At 38.3% G+C, this 17,113-nt stretch overlaps 1 protein-coding gene across 3 annotated transcripts; it reads right to left on the bottom strand.

Moving 5' to 3' along the window:
* Positions 1–2,243: 2,243 nt before the first annotated feature.
* On the bottom strand, positions 2,244–16,028 carry LOC127654947 (vesicle-trafficking protein SEC22a-like). 3 transcript variants are annotated; one of them, XM_052142524.1, is made up of 7 exons: positions 15,909–16,028; positions 15,039–15,243; positions 9,949–10,112; positions 8,038–8,217; positions 4,410–4,528; positions 3,988–4,053; positions 2,244–3,467 (listed from the first exon to the last, which is right to left on the bottom strand). In XM_052142524.1, exons 2-7 carry the CDS (start codon positions 15,218–15,220, stop codon positions 3,267–3,269), a joined length of 912 nt encoding a protein of 303 aa, XP_051998484.1. In that variant the 5' UTR covers positions 15,221–15,243; positions 15,909–16,028; the 3' UTR covers positions 2,244–3,266. The 3 variants fall into 3 exon arrangements, with proteins under 3 accessions (XP_051998484.1, XP_051998485.1, XP_051998483.1); XM_052142525.1 differs by having other exon boundaries at positions 15,866–16,020; XM_052142523.1 differs by having other exon boundaries at positions 15,039–16,020.
* Between the last annotated feature and the right edge of the window lie 1,085 nt (positions 16,029–17,113).

Here is a 17,113-nt window from a genome sequence, read left to right as displayed (position 1 = left end):
TATTTATGTTATCTAAAAAAATGTGCACAAGAAAACCCACTTGTGGTAAGCGAACCCTTTGATTGTATAATGGTAGCCAGCTGGTAGGTAGCTGTGCAGTGTATAAACCTCACTCACCTCAAGAGGTGACGTTAGAGGCTGTGGCCTTTAGCCTCCTCGTTAGTGTGCCCACCTCCCATTATGGAGACCCCGGTTTGAATCCCACTCAGAGCAGGACCAGTTACAGTGGTGCCATGACCCAGATGGGAGTGAGGTTTAGGTGGTGACGGGGTGAGTGTAACAGGAGCCAGCTGGTAGGTAGATGTGCACTAAACCTCACTAGTGCTAGTGACTGATGCTAGAGGCTGTAGCCTTTAGCCTCCTTGTTAGCAAGTCCCATTCGGAGCAGGTTGATCAGGACCGGTTACAATTGCATTTGAATTTAGTCTCTGCCTGTGTACGATCCGGTCAGTTTGACTCAAGTTAAGAGGCTTTATGATGCATTAAAGAAAGGCCATTGTGCTGGGTGTAAGAATGGCATCTCATTGACATTAAAAACCGCTTTAATGCCCAAATGGTTTGGGTTTGATCCAGCAGTCAAAAGGTTGTAAAGACTGAGGAGTCTTAATATAATGCAAATCAAAGGAACAAAAATGGAACATAATTTTTCACCCTGACGTACAGCGCTCTGTGGTGTACTATAGTGATACAATTAGATCAGCAGTGAACATAATCGCAAGGAAACTTTGGAAATGTAGAGAGTTGGATGTTTTTTTCATTAAGTACAAAAAGGCCTAAATGGGCTGTAATTTTCACATCTACACACAAACGTTCATTGCCTCACCTGGAACATTAGTTTTATTAGTCAGGCATCTCTGAGTGCTACAAATGACTTTAATGACCACCATCATCATCATCATCATCATCATATAATGGACCAAAACTTCAGATTTTGTACATATTTAAAACATTTTGTACCCATCGGGGAGACTTGGGCTAGAAGCAACACTTTGTAGTCGACTGTACACCAGGGGTTTTCAAACTGGGGTCCGGGGATGCCCAGGGGGCAAGAAGGGGGTGGTAAAGGGTCCGTGGTGGTTTTCTTATTTATTTTAAAGTTTGACATTACATAATTAACTATTTCATTGAACTATTTAACTATTGCTATTTCATTCTGCTTTCTAAAGTCTGGTCAGAAAGTCCAAGAAATTATTGTAAGGCTGTATTCTCTCTGTAAATGCTTTGGAACAATAATACATCTAACATCACTCTTTGATTGTAAGGCAGTATAAAAGTAATCCATAAGACTCCAATGGTTTAATCCATGTCTTCAGAAGCTATATGATAAGTGTGGGTGAGAAAAAGATACATTTTTAAGTAATTTTTTTTTTACTCTCAATCTCCACTTTCACATTCTTCTTTTGTTTTTTGGCAATTCATGTTCTTTGTGCATATCGTTATCTGTTGGGCAGGCAGAGGAAATAATTGAAAAAAGGACTTAAATATTAATCTGTTTGTCACCCACACCTATCATATCACTTCTGAAGATATGGATTTAACTACTGGAGTCCCATGGATTACTTTATTCTGCCCTTATTTGCGTTTTGGAGCTTCAAAATTTGGGTACCCATACACTTGCATTCTATGGACCTACAGAACTGAGATATTCTTCTAAAAATGTGTGTTCATCAGAAGGGAGTCATACACATCTGTGATGCCATAAGGGTGAGTCAATTATGAGACTTCTAATTTTTGGGTAAACTATCCCTTTATAAATGAAATAAATAAATGACAATAACATTTATAAATAATATTTTACAGAAAATATGGTTTCTTTTGTGTTTAGAGCATATCACTTAGGCTACTATTTTGCTCACACATTAAAAGTGAGTCTTTATACATGAAAATATAAGGCTGCATTTGAATTTTACGAAGGGTGTCCCATGTGACGGATCATAGTTGGGGGTCCTTGGAATCAAAACATTTAAAAAAAACCTTGCTGTACACCACTGATTTATTTCTCAGGGTGGGTTTATTTTTGCAAGTAAAAAAAAAAGACCTTAAAAGTCTTGGCCACAAAATTGGCAAGTTATTGAAAATGAAATAAAAAAAACGGCAAGGGAAAACTTTTGACTAGCCCCAGCTTCCCCTATGTAGGCACAGATCATTTATTCCAAATCACCAAAAAGGTCTCGGTGCGGTTTAATCTGTAAAAATGAATATAAAGGTATGTTGTGCACATGAAGACATGAGACGCAGGTACATTCATACAAATTCAAGATTTTTACTGTCGGTTTTAGAACAGGGCCTCACTTTGAGAACACACACTACATATTGAGGGAAAGAAAGAGAGCGAGCAATTTTTGGAGAAAGATGTCCGGCATGCTCTCTTTGCAATGCAAAGATGCGTAATTCAACCTTTAATCATCACTGACACTTTTTGAAAAATAAAATGTGTGTACAGCTTGAGGAATTTTGAAACATTTGGCCCATAATCTATCAATCTGTACAACCTGTTATTTCCACTGTGAAAACAAAATGCAAAACCAACCAGGTGAATAGAAACAGAACTCATACATACATACAGTTGCAAGGTATAAAAATTCTGCTCTATAGTAAACAGACCCATTGACAATAGGCAGCAGACACTCATTGTGACTTTTGGGCAATAAAGGAGTCTGTATATTAGTGTGATTCCTTTCCCCTCAGAGCTGACAGCATTCATTTGCATGTACACACATGCAGGCAGCATTGACAAGACTGATAAATAACAGGTCTGATTATGATTTCAGGCAAAGACGTCGGACTAATGACCATGACAACACAGTGACTCTGTGTGAAAGCAAATGGCAAAATAAAGCAAAAAAACAAATCTTTCTCTGCATATGCATTGGCTTCAACAATTAAAATACAGAAACAATCGTACAATGTGTAAATACTTTAAAATGACATCTTAAGCCCAATTTAAAAGCAAATCTCTGATAATATCTGAATTATTTGCTAATAATTAACTTTGATATTTCAAGCATGAATCTAATCATGAGTGCCGATAAAGTCTCTGTTATGATCTTTTCTTTAGATTCTTTTCTTTTTCATCTCTCACCTCAAATCGCAGCAAAACAACTGATGAAAACATTAAAACACAAAACGTGTCACTTGAACAATATCATAACTCAGCAACCAATATGTGAAACCCTGCTCCACAATCCTTCAAACTTTGAGTTGTGGATAACAGTGTATAACTGTGTTGGGCTATGTTCTGAAGTCTTTAAACAGATTAAGGGAGGTCAAACATTATAGTCAGGTGCTTTGCCCTGCGGTTGTCTCAGGTGGATCTGCAGTGTGATGAACGCTCCCACCGTCATGTGGAAGAGGATCTGCCATATGTTACGTAGTTCATACAGATACATGTTACACAGGCAGATCATGGCAAAGGCCAGGAATGACTTGATGTTCCTCCATACTGAGAAGTAGGCAAACAGGTAACACTACACGCAGGAAGAGAAACAAGGGAAAGCGGTTACACATTTTTAGCAATATGAGAAACATTTCCATTCATTTTCCAGTCACTCGTGATTACTAAATTAGGGTTTTTAAAATCATTTTAAAGAGACTGCACAATTTCTGTTTGTATAATGATTTTAGAGCTGATCATAACTACAATAAGTTATATATAATATACCCTTCACCTGATGGCTACACAACTTGACATTTTTAAATTATTACTTTTAAGAAAATGCTATAAATGTTTTTCCTAAATGTATGAAACCAACATGGACACAAAGATCAAATGTCTGCAAACTTGACACACATGACAAAAGTTTTCTAGCAAGTCCCTTTAAGAAAAAGCATCAACAAATTTAACATAATTTGTTTGAGGCAAGTAAAAAGGCAATATTTTTCAAATCTTACAGATTTCACTTTTACAAGCATTGGTTGGTGAGACACAGAGCAGAGTAAATGAAGGCTGGCAGGCCGACAGTAACTCACAATCTGACTACTGCTTACCTGATACAAACAGGCCGCAGTCCCCAGGAAAAAAGCAATTACGTAATTAAAGTCTTCATCGTCATTCTGCAGACGAAGCAGAAAAGAGGAAAGACAGGGTGCTGTGTTAAGGACTGTACAAATTATAACAAGAAGTCCTGAGTTACAACGGACAATGTATTACAGAGAGAGACGGAGTGCGATGACTCACTTATCAGTTTAATATACAAAGCCATGCAAAACAACACATTACATCTAGAGTAAGTGCACAGTCTGACAAAATTATTGAGTTGTAGCTACTATCCATTAGTTCTAACTTAATACATTACAATGGCACTGTTACAATTAAAAGTAATGTACCGTCTGTTATGTTGATCAATAAAAGCTCAAAATAAATAGTGATGGCAATGCCAGCATTACTATTAGTGAATAATTGAGCTAACTTGTAATATGCTTTCTATTGCATGGACTCCCCGCAGCAAATTGAGAGCGCCGCACAGGACACTTAGAACGCAGGCAACGATACCAGGCAGTGTAACAGGCTCCAGCATTTGATTAGAAGCTGCAGGGAAAAAAGAAAGGTACAGTCAAACAGCAGTGAAATTTCTCTATAGTGGTGCTCACCCAAGCAAAATTCCCTGACACAATGCTAGGGTGGTGAGGATGGTTACCAAGGCATTTCTATTCGGTTGATAGGGTGTTCTGAGTGGTTTTTAGTGGGTTGCTATGCGGTTGCTTACTGGTCCAAGTCAAAATAGCCCATCCCCAAGTCTGATATTCTGTTCCAAATATATGGCTTGGGTCCATCCTTCAATTCAAGTCTATGGGATTTTCGTGCCTGCCATGAAATAGTAAGTCCAGTCAATTAGAAACGTAAATGGCACCGGTGTCAGAAATTAACTTTTTATTTACAGTCAATATTTGCTGTTGAAATTGATTTTGAAGGGCTTTTTTAACTTTATGAGCAGAAACGTCAGGGCTGCACTGTCTGGGCAGAAGTTGGGCTGGAGTCTTACGTCATCGCAGTAAGTTTCAAGAACTAGCAGCATTCGAGGACAGATGTTTATGATATTTAATTGGCAGAAGTTACAGTGGCAAGAAAAAGTATGTGAACCCTTTGGAATTACCTGCATTTATATATAAATTGTCTTACAATCTGGATTGAACTTCATCTAAGTTACAATAATGAACAAACACAATCTGTATTAACTATTAACCACAAATTGAATGTTTGAATAATGCATTCAGTGTGAACAAGAACAATGCAATACTGTGTAGGTTGGAAAAATATGGATCCCCTAGGCTAATGACATCAACAAAAGCTAATTAGAGTCAGGAGTTGGCAAACCTGGCATCCAATTAATGAAACGAGATTGGAGCAGTGGGTTAGAGATACTTTGATTTATTAAAAGCACACAAATATTTTGATTTTGCTATTCACAAGAAGCATCTGCTGATGACATGCCTCACAAAAAAAAGAGATCTCAGAAGACTTACGATCAATAATTGTTTGCATAAAGCTGGGAAGCGTTAACGTGGGCTATTGTAACGTTGCTTGGTTTTCCGGAATTTACAAAGTTGCCTCAAAGAGCTTAGATATTTATTAGGGATGCACCGAAATTTCGGCCGCTGAAAATTTTCGGCCGAAAATGGCACTTTCAGTTTTCGGCCGAAAGAGAAAAAAGGCCGAAAATATGAGCCGAAAATATATACCTCCTCGCTCCGCCCCTCAGTGCTCAGATTTCAATCTGGATCGATGTAGCCCTTATCACAGCTGTTAGATAATTCCACAACGGCGCTACCAAACAAAGGCCGATCATGTCAGCGGTGTGGAAATTCTTCAAAGTTTCTGATAAGGACATCAAATTTGCGATCTGCAGTGTTTGTCACAACAGAAAAATGTCACAACTAGCGCAGCTACACCACAACTTGAGACGTATTTATATCTGAACTATGCCAGAAGCGACAATCCCCTTGACTACGGTCGCATAAACAAACACCGCTTTCCTTTGCTTGCGCGGATTGCGCACAGGTATTTCTGCCCAAGCAGCAGCACAGAGAGTGAGAGACTGTTCAGTGCAGCATCTCATGTTCTTGATGAGCTTTCTGAAAGGAGAGACTGTCAGAAAGTTTAGCAACTTTTGTTCTTGAAGAGAAACCTGTCACTTGTACTTAAATAGAAAGCGGTCCAATATGATTTGTATAGCAATTACATTACACTTGTTCTTCACTTGAGGATACATCTGTCGTTTACAGCTGAGGTTGGATTTAGTTCAATTACTGCTGTTTTGCACAATCATTTTCACTTAAAGTGTACATACGTTTACATAAACAGAATATAGCACTGATCTATATATATAATTATATATTATAGTTATATATAGATCAGTGGAATAGAGGCCCTCTGCCATTCTGTGTTCTGCCTGTTGTTTTAATTAAAATTACTGTTGCATATTTAAACTTTTTGAAAGATGCTAGCTAAGTTCATTACTTGACTGTTGTTGTGCATATAATAGTTTTCTAAAACTTTACATTATTTGGATAATTGTTAATAAAATCTGTAAAATTAGATTTTTACAGAACTGAAAGAAGAATAATATTTAATATAGTTTTAATATATTTTTTGTCCAATTTTGTTGTGCTACTTTCAATAAAAGTGTGATTTATTTTATTGGTTTGTAGTTTTTCAATTCAGATTAATTAAATTCATGAAATTAATGAAAAAGTATCAAATTAATACAATTATACACAACATTTTTTTTTTTTAAATAGGTAAAAATTTCGGTTTCGGTTTTCGCCAAGTGCATCCTGGATTTTCGGTTTCGGTTTCGGCCCAGAATTTTCATTTCGGTGCATCCCTAATATTTATTTGTCGACAGTAAGACAAATTGTCTATAAATAGAGATGATTTAGTTCTGTGGCTACTCTCCCTATAAGTGGCCATCCAGCCAAGGTGACTCAAAGGGCACACTGCAGAATGCTCAATGAGGCAAAAAAAAAAAAAGAACCCTAGAGTGACAGCTAAAAACTTGAGGGATTCGTTGGAACTGGTTAACATCTCTGTTTGTGAGTCTATAATACAGAAAACATTAAACAGACATGGCATGTCATCATGAAGGAAGATGCTGCTTTCCAACAAAAACATAACTGCACCCCTGAAGTTTGCCAAAGACCACCTTGACACTCCAAAACGCTACTGGGAAAAAGTTTTGTGGGCTGATGAAACTAAGGTTGAAATGTTTGGGAAGAACATGCAACACTATGTATGGCATAAAAGGGACACCTCATCCCAAAATGAAAACATCATCCCAACAGTGAAGTACAGTGGAGGGAGCATTATGATTTGGGGCTACTTAAAAAATTAATTCCAAAGTGTATCAAGATATCCTACGAGATAAAGTCTATAACAACTCATATCAGCCATATCATGTTTCTCACCTCTTACATTTAGGCTATTTTTATGGGCACAACCTGCCCAGAGACTGCTTTTTAACAATAATATGTGGTGGATTAAACACTTGAATAATCATTTTACAAGATTCATAAAAGGGTTGATGATAAAAAAGAAGCAAATCCTAGAAAAAACTATTTTATATTACAAATGAATACAATTTAAAAATGAAGAGCGCATGTCATATCTCCGCCCTCACTCCCGCCATGGAGCTTCTGCCCTGAAACTGCTGGTGCTGCGGGGCTGCAGCTGGATATATATATATCGTAAGAAGGGGGAAACAATGAAAGCTACAAAGTCTTTTAAGCTCTGCTTACAAGAAAAACACAAACCCCTGATCAAAATCCAACTGAATGATGCAAGTTCCTTCAACAAACTGTAAAAGTGACATGTAAGTTCTATTTTGCTTTAATTTTGAAAATGCTGCAGGATAGACTCTAACCTGGGTCCCACAGCTCAATGTTTTAGAAGTATGGTCGCTAACTGCTGTGCCACAGATGAGCTCTCTAATAGAGAACAACTAGAAGAAATACCACTTTCAAGATGTTCTACCCATTTAATACAATGTGTATGTGTTGTGTTGTGTTGTGTATGTGTCATGGTCACAGTGTGTTTCTTACCTATGCCGTTATATTTAGACTGCTTTTGTTGTGAGAAGCCGTTGATTGATCCAATATCCTCCGGGGAGAGCTGATAAGGAGGCCGGAGCTTGATCTCAGTCTGCATGTCGGCCAGATTAATCTTGGTGGAGAGGGAACGTGGACTATTGTAACGTTGCTTGGTTTTCCGGATAAAGTTATCTGTCAAAACCACAGAAACGGCAGGTGCACTAAATTAATGCTTCAATTGCAATATGGTGTACATGTAAAAAATGACTTCAGAGCATTTCAAATTACTTTGATTGCAAGGTCTTCAGGCGGCATTAATAACCACTGAATTGGATAGAGAAAACGATTGTTGTCATGGTAAGTCTATAGTTTCTGGGCCTGTTTAGATTGAGGTTTTGAGTTAGCAAGCAAGATTCTAAACAAAACAAATTGAGCTTCTGTCTACTGTCTAAATAAGCTGCTACCTTCTAAGACTTCGTCTAAGCACTAGAAAAGTGCACAAAAGACTCGACTAATGCTTATGGTTGAATTAAAGGGATAGTTCACCCAAAAATTAAAATTCTCTCATCATTTACTCACCTTCATGCCATCCTAGATGTGTATGACTTTCTTTTTATTGCTGAACACAATTTTTTTTAGAAGCAAATCTCAGCTCTGCTGGTCCTTTCAATGTAATTGAATGGTGACTAGACCTTTCAAGCTCCAAAAATCACTAAAAAGGCAGCATACAATTAATACATATGACTCCAGTGGTTTAATATATGTCATCTGATTCGATGCAATCACTTTAGGTGAGAAACGGATCAGTATTTTAATCCTTTTTACTATAAATCTCCACTTTCACTTCACTTTCAGAAGTGAAGATTTATAGTAAAAGATTACGGTTTCTCACCACGTCTATGATATTGCTTCTGAGGATATTGATTTAACCACTGGACTCATATGGATTACTTCCATATGCTGCCTTCATATGATTTTTGGTGCTTGAAAGGTCTGGTCACCATTTACTTCCATTGTATGAACCTACATAACTGAGATTTTCTTCTAAAAATCTTTGTGTTCTGAAATAAAAAGATAGTCATACACATCAGGGATGGTAAATGAGGAGATCATTTTAAAAATCTTTTGGTGAACTATCCCTTTAAGGTTTGAAGCTAAGCTTGTTAATCACTCGATACACAAATAAGAACAAAAAATACACCACACACAAATATGGGAGAGAACAGCACTATATTCCTCAATTTTAACTAAGTTTGTCCCAATGCATCTTGGTAATATCTTTTTTCCAAAGGGCAAATGTGATGCTGCCTTAGAATTTGGCCAAAATTAGGTATCTTTTAATGAAGTACTGTGCTGCCCAATCTTTGGAACAGCCTTTGCATCGGGAGCGTGCCTATGATGCCTAAAACATAATTTACGCAAGCACGCATACACAGATGTGAGTGTTTGACCTATGCATTGCCAACGTGCAACCAAGTTAAAAATGCAGAATGTGCATTCTTGCATTACTGTGGCAGAAACAAACCTCAGTACTCGAGAGGCCAATAGAGTTATCTTTAAGGCTATGCCAAATAAATGTGTTATTATTCAGGAAAGTTGCAATAAATATATTGCCTTTAACTGACATGCTCAGCAATATTCTCTTCAAACTGTTGCTCTGCCATGACAGTAGTTGACTTAAGAGAAAACTCACCATTAGGTGGACAGTTCACACAAATGTCTGCTACAGTGCCCCATGCAGCAACGTTGAGAATTTAATGTGTACATGCATTGTGTTATGAATTGCATTCAGACACACTTTAAAATGCAACAATGCATGAAATTGAGCTTGAGCAGCTAGAAGCGTACTTATGTACAGTATGTTTCATCCTTTAGACTACATAATCCCACCCCGTGCCATTAAGCCTATGGGCAAAAGCTCACCAAACTCAATGAAGGAGAAAGGCCTCAAAGCGCTGTTGATCCGCTTGGTGTCATACGTGACAATGAATTCTCTCTGAAGTTCATCCAGAAAGCTGAAGGCCAGGACATTGGGATAGTTTTCCGTGCAAACCATCAAATAGCCAACTCCAAGAGAGCTTGTGAAACTGTGGAAAGCAATTTACATTATGACAATCATATCGAGCACTGTCAGTATATGTTTTAAGACAGCACTGAAAAGTAATAACGACATGAAAAACATCATAATTGTTTTAATCAGATCTACATTTTATTCATGTGAAACTCCCTACTAACGTACTGGAGGAGGGAGTTTCGCATGAATAAAATGTAGATCTGATTAAAAACATTATGATGTTTTTCATGTCATTATTACTTTTCAGTGATGTCTTAAACATATACTGACAGTGCTGGGAGGTGGCCACATATGAGAAAATGACATTATTCACTAAGGACAAAGAGGACGGGAAAGGTTGCAGCAATGAACCTGAAATTCCATTTGACTCCAAACGACCACACTGTTTAATATAACCCTTCACACTCTGTTTAACACCAACTCTCTGGATCTGTATGTTCACCAAGTTCTCTTTAAGAGACTTTATTTTCCTTTTGAGGACAGTTTAGTAACTTGCCTCTGGAAACTGGAAACTTTGTCATGTGTCTCTCCATGTTAATGTCTATCTGCAGAGATGAAACAATCAATAGAGTCACACTCCAGAGAGAGAGCTGACTCGTTTCTGCCAGCTTGTGAAGTTTGGGGTGATGAATGGCGGCCGTCTGGAAAGCCAGGCTATGAAATGGTCACCCCAGGGTCCCTCAATGCAATGCATCTGAATTAGACCTCGCTGAAGGGGAACTTTAAATTTGACATCAGACTAAGTTGCCAAACAGAGCACTTTATGCCTCAGTTTCGTTTCTTGTTGTTGGTTGTTTTGATTGAAGGGATAGTTCACCCAAAAATGAAAATTCTATCATCATTTATTCACCATAATTTAGTTACAAACCCAACTGACTTTCTCTTCAATGAAACACACATTTTTAGAGAATGCCATCAAGCTCCAAAAAACAAACAAAAAAACCCCCACCATAAAAGTAGTCAATCTAACTTGTGCACTATATTCCACAAAAAACTATTGTATGGCTTCAAAAGACTTATTTCAATCCTTTTTTACAAAAATAAAATTCCACAAGAAACTATTAAATGGAGTTGTAATATAGCACATAAGATACATGTGCTTTTTTGTCATTTTTGGAGCTTGACAGCCTGTGGTCAAAGTATGCATTAGTTGACTGGGAAAGAGCAGTGTAAAAATTCTGCCTGACATCTCCTTTTGTATACCACAGAAGAAGGAATGTCATACAGGTTTGGAACAACATGATAAATGAGTAAATGAGGACAGAATTTAACTTTTTCCTCTTAACTAATCCCTTAAAGGAATCATTCTCACAAAAATTTGAATTCTGTCATTATTTACTCACCTAGAAATATCTCAGCTCTGTAGGTCCATACAATGCAAGTGAATGGGTGCCAAAATTTTGATGCTCCAAAAAGCACATAGAGGGAGCATAAAAGTAATACATATGACTCTAGTTGTTAAATCAATATCTTCAGAAGTGGTATGAAATTCTTCTCCCTGCCCTGTAGGGGGCTGTAGAGGATTCAACAATAAGGAAGAGGGGTGGCAGTTCAGGTAAATCAAGCTTTAATTTTTCAGGATAATGGTATTAAGGGGATCTGTCAATATCCCTTAGTTAAATACAGTATCAAATAAAATTGAGCCGCACCAAACCAATCAAGTACTTTGTCAATGCAGGGCATTAGGTACGCATCAAATTTAGACACTGCATTGACTGTCCAGTAAACAACACATATCCGGACTGACCTGTCACTCTCAGGTACAAGAACAACCAGGCTCGCCCAACTGCTGTGCAATTCTTCTATTACCCTCATTTTAAGCATTGCCTCTAATTCGTCCAAATCACCTTTTTCTTGTGCTCGGGTACACGGTATGTCCGACTATGCACAACCACTCCCAGTGGGGTCTCGATATGGTGCTGTATGACGTCATACATATGGTGCTGTATGACAAACTCTTTTTGTAACCTGGCCACCTCCGTGAGTTGGGACGGTGAGAGGTGGTCTCCACAAGGGACCAGGGTGACTGGATCAACTATGAACTTCACCTCTGGCCCTAGCTCCGCCCTCTCTGGAACTACCATCACCCTGGACACGGGGACCACCTCTCTCCATAATTTAAGGAGGTTGAGGTGGTAAATTTGACATGCCCCGGCACTATCTGTTCATTTAACTTCATGACTTGCCGTGTAACCTCAAAGGGACCTTGCCACTTGGCGAGTAATTTCGAGCTCAATGTGGGGAGTAATACAAGTACTTTGTCTCCCGATGCAAATTTCTGTAGCTGGGCACCCATTATAGAGCTGGTTGTGTGTCTCTTGAGCTTGAAGCAAATTCTGTTGTGACAACTGACCCACTGTGTGTAGCTTTGCTCGAAGATCAAGGAAGTATTGAATTTCATTTTTGCTCTGGGAAGGTCCTTCCTCCCACACCTCCCGTATGACGTAAAGCACCCTGCGGGGCCAGCTTCCATACAGGAGCTTGAAGGGGGAAAACAAGAGAAGCAAGAGAAACAGAGAGATCTGGACTGTGGCTCACCGGCTTCTGGGTAGGCCACCACGTGGGCATCGGCCAGCTGAACGGTGTCATCCACCATCGTGTCATCCACAGATGGCACAGGATCCATTCTGCTGTTTCTCGGGGCAGGCGAATGGTTAGCTGCTCTAACAGTTTGACGAAGTCCAGGCGGTCCTCGGCTGGTAGTTGCTGCGCCACGAGATGGGACTACCCAGAAATCAGCGGCAGTAGGTGGAGGGACCATTGGGTTTGCGGCCATCCGGAGGCGGTGGCCAATTGCTCAAAGAAACTCAGGTATTCCTCCGGCTCGTCCTGGGGCCCATATTTTGGAGCAACAGCTGTGGCTTCATCAGTGCTTCCAGGGCCACGTTGGAGGAACCGCCTGGAGCTAACCAGCTCCGCAAGGCCTGCCAATCCTCAGCTTGGCTTGGAGGAGCTCCTGGAGACGTCGTTTTTGCATGAAGAGGGCTTGGTGGTGGGTCTCCTGGATGCTGGCCAGGGCGCGGATGACTTCGTCCAGCGGTGAGGTGTCCATGGCGACCAGTCTTCTTCCTTATCCCGGGTTTCGGCACCATTGTAGATGATTCAACAATAAGGAAGTGGGGTGGCAGTCCAAGTCTTTGGCTTTTCAGCTTCACAGCAGGGCATTTACTCTTCAGCTTCACAACAAGGCATCTACTTTAGCTATAGTTATAAGAGACAACATAAACTCAGGAATATTTAAGTTCAGCAGGTTTGCAGGTTTTAGCATCACAGAATGTCAGATCTGTGTGACTGGGACTTTCTCTCTCTCACTGGCATTCTCGGCAGCCAATTTAAGCCCATCTCTGTCTTCACTGTAATGAGACACAGGTGTTATGTATCATTAGTCACCAGGTGATGACCCTTACCGCTTCCTCTCTCCCCCATAGACACATGACCACGTCCTGCTCCACAGGGGAATATGCATGAATAATGTGAATCACCAAAAACACAAGAAGAATGTGAAATTGAAAGTTAAAGAGGAGATTGGCTGAAGGAAGGAGAATTTATAGTAAAAATGTATTTATTTGTCACCAACACCTATCATATCACTTCTGAAGACACTGATTTAAACACTGGAGTCATATGGATTACTTTTATGCAGACTTATGTGATTTGTGGAGCTTCACAATGTTGGCAACCATTCACTTGCATTGTATGGACCAAAAGATCTAAGATATTTTATAAATATCTTCATTTGTTTTCTGCAGAAGTTAGAAAGTCATACACATTCAGAATGGCATGCGGGTGAGTAAATTATGAGAGAATTGTCATTTTTGGATGAACTATTCCTTTAAGTACAAATGAACCAGTCTCTTTCAGACCAATGATTTTAATAAAGGCTAAAATAAAGGGATAATTCACCCAAAAAGGAAAATTAGCTCAAAATGTACTCACCTTCCTGCCATCCTAAATGTGTATGACTTTCTTCTGCTGAACACAAAAAGATTTTTAGAAGAATATTTCAGCTTTGTAGGTCTATACAATGCAAGTGAATGGTGTCCAGAACTCTGAATGTCCAAAAAATCACATAAAGGCAGCAAAAAATAAATCCATTCATCTCTTGGATATCTCAATAAATCCAAGTCTTTAGAAGCAATATGACAGGTATGGGTGAGAAACAGATAAATATTTGCAATTTTTTAAGATACATTTTCAGTTCTACATTCAGAAACTGAAAGTGAAGGTTTATTGCAAAAATTGATTTAAATAGTGATCTTTTTCTCATTCAAAGCAATTGCATCACTAGACATATTAAACATCTGGAGTAATGTGGATTCATTTTATTATTGACTTTATGTGATTTTTGAAGCTTCAAAGGTCTGTTAATGCCTGATCTTCTGTAAAGCTGTTTGAAACTATCTGTGTTGTGAAAGGCCCTATACCAAAAAATTGACTTGACTTGCATTGAAAGGACCTACAGAGCTGAAATATTCTTCTAAAAATCTTTGTTTGTGTTCAGCAGAAGAAAGGAAGTCATACAAATCTGCGATGGCATGGGAGCGAGTATATTACAGAATTGAAATTTTTGGGTGAACTGTCCTATTAAGACTTGAACTGGGAGTAAATAAAGGGAAACTGCAAAACACAAAACAAAAAACAGAGCAAAGCAAAAAGCAAAGTTCATGATATCTGATTTGGTTGCATAAGTTTTTAATAAATAGTAATTTTTTATTTTTTTAATAAAAATCCAGCCATTTCTCTGCTTTGCACCTGTATGCTGCAGAATGCTATCAGTAATTTAAAATATTTCAGATTAATCATTTAAATGTAACAAAATACTTTTAAGAGTGCAACTAATATAGTGTAGTGCACTACAAATACCAAATTTTGATTTCATATGGTGTAACATCCCACAGTTTCACCAACCACCCTCAAGTCCATTACAACAACAACTCACTTGATGCTGTATAGGCCGGATCTGAGTGAGCAGCGATCTGGAAACTGGCTGAGTTTTTTGGATAGACCCTTGAGATGTTTCTTAGCCTCCTGAAGTCCTTTATCCTGTTCATGGTCCGTGGAGGCAGATAAGGGCAGACCGTCCCTCACTCTCACCACAGAGGCAAACAGGACCATAGACATCTTAAAAGAAGCTCAATGGACACCTGGAGGGACAACAGAAAATCAACAGATCAGTGACTTATAATACTCCATTCTTACTATTCAATGTACTGTGCTGATAAATTGCTGTCAATCCTCAACATTCCTTAACTTTCAACCCCAACAGTTTCACATTTCCTTGCCACCATAGTGTTGAAAGTGACTGCAGAAAACCAAAACACACTGAAATAAAGCACATATTGCATAGCCTATAAATATGGACTGGGCAATGTTTAAATGATGAATAAATAAACGTATTATTCTGGAAACACAGCCAAATCAGTAACCTGACACTAATTTAAATACTGTATCTACACTCTTCTTATTCAATTATTTTATATTCAACTCTATACATACTCATATTCTCATGATATCTGCAGCACAGTGAGCTAAGCTAATAGTAATAACATTAGCAGATTTACTAACAGCAAGGTATCGCATCGGCGGATTCTCTTATTCATAGGCCAAAAACACAGAACTAATTATACCAGTTTGATTAAAAGAGTTATCACTGACACTAAACATTGCGATTATAAGCAATGATGTGGAGTAGATACCGCTTCCTTAGCAAGCCCTTTAGCTGGGCTTTTAATGACTGCATGCATCGCCACTGTTTGCTGTACATACCTACTGACATGAGACCGTTTAAAAGATATTAAGACATAATAACCCTTTCATGTTATTTTGCAAATATATCGTTATATTTTGCCAATGTCATCGCTGAGCTCTTCCTAAGGACCTCTTCGCTGATGTATTTGCTGACGTTCGACACAGCTTCGGCTTCATTCGACTTCATTTCGGAACAGTTCGGCTCGGGCTGTGTGACTCTGGGTGACGTAGCAAAAGGAAATGCCTGTGAGCATCAGCAACCAACTATTGAAAATGTACATACGAATGGCAATTCAATTTAATTTAAATACAATTTAAACTTTCTTACATATCAGTAAATAAGAAGTGAATTTTAAACCTGTTAATTAGTTTAACCAATTATTATATTTACAAAATGAAAATTGCATAATGTATTTTGCATTATTGACTATATAATGTGTATAGATACCATTATCACAAAAATCAAAAACTATAAACACTTACAGCTTTATGCTGTTTTTTTACAAATAGCTGCAGAAAGGTGTCAACATTTGTGAATTAGGTTCTTAAAGGGATAGTTCACCCAAAAAAATAAAATTCTCACCCTCATGCCATCCCAGAGGTGTATGACTTTCTTGCTTCTGCTGAAAACAAAAGAAGATTTTATAAGAATATCTCAGCTCTCTGTAGGTCCTCACAATCCAAGTGAATGGGTGCCAATTCACAAGACTCCAGTGGTTAAATCCATATCTGCAAAAGCAATATGATAGGTGTGGGTGAGAAACCGCACAATATCAAGTCCTTTTTTACTATCAATCTCCACTTTCACTTTTTTCTTTTGTTTTTGGTGATTCACATTCTTTGTGCACATTGCCAGGACTTAAGGACTTAAATAGCACTGTGTAACAAATGTAATGTTTTTTTTTTTTTGGGTTCCTGGGTAGTAAGTGTTATTTCCTAATCACTTATTCCTCAAAAGTATAGGAAATGGCTATTATTCCCCACAAACTTTGCTTTTGTGACTAGGGCAGTTATATTTTGAAATGTACCTATTTCCAACGAGAAAACGTGTGAATATTTGTCTTTTCGTTCATATAAAGTCTGAAAAAAACCCAACATATGAATCCAAATTATCAAGTATTTTTAAATGTATTAAATTCAAGGAGAACATGGGAGTGTTCTCGGAGGAGCAAGGGAGGATCTTCCATCAGGATATTTTGGACTTTGAATGCCACAACCAAGGACAGTATAACGAGAACATGATGTGAGACTACATTTGGGGCTGAT

Source organism: Xyrauchen texanus, chromosome 14 (assembly GCF_025860055.1).
Source record: "Xyrauchen texanus isolate HMW12.3.18 chromosome 14, RBS_HiC_50CHRs, whole genome shotgun sequence".
NCBI classification, from domain to species: Eukaryota; Metazoa; Chordata; class Actinopteri; order Cypriniformes; family Catostomidae; genus Xyrauchen; species Xyrauchen texanus.
The sequence above is the reverse complement of the archived record's forward strand: the minus strand, read 5'-3'. Positions and strand labels throughout refer to the sequence as shown.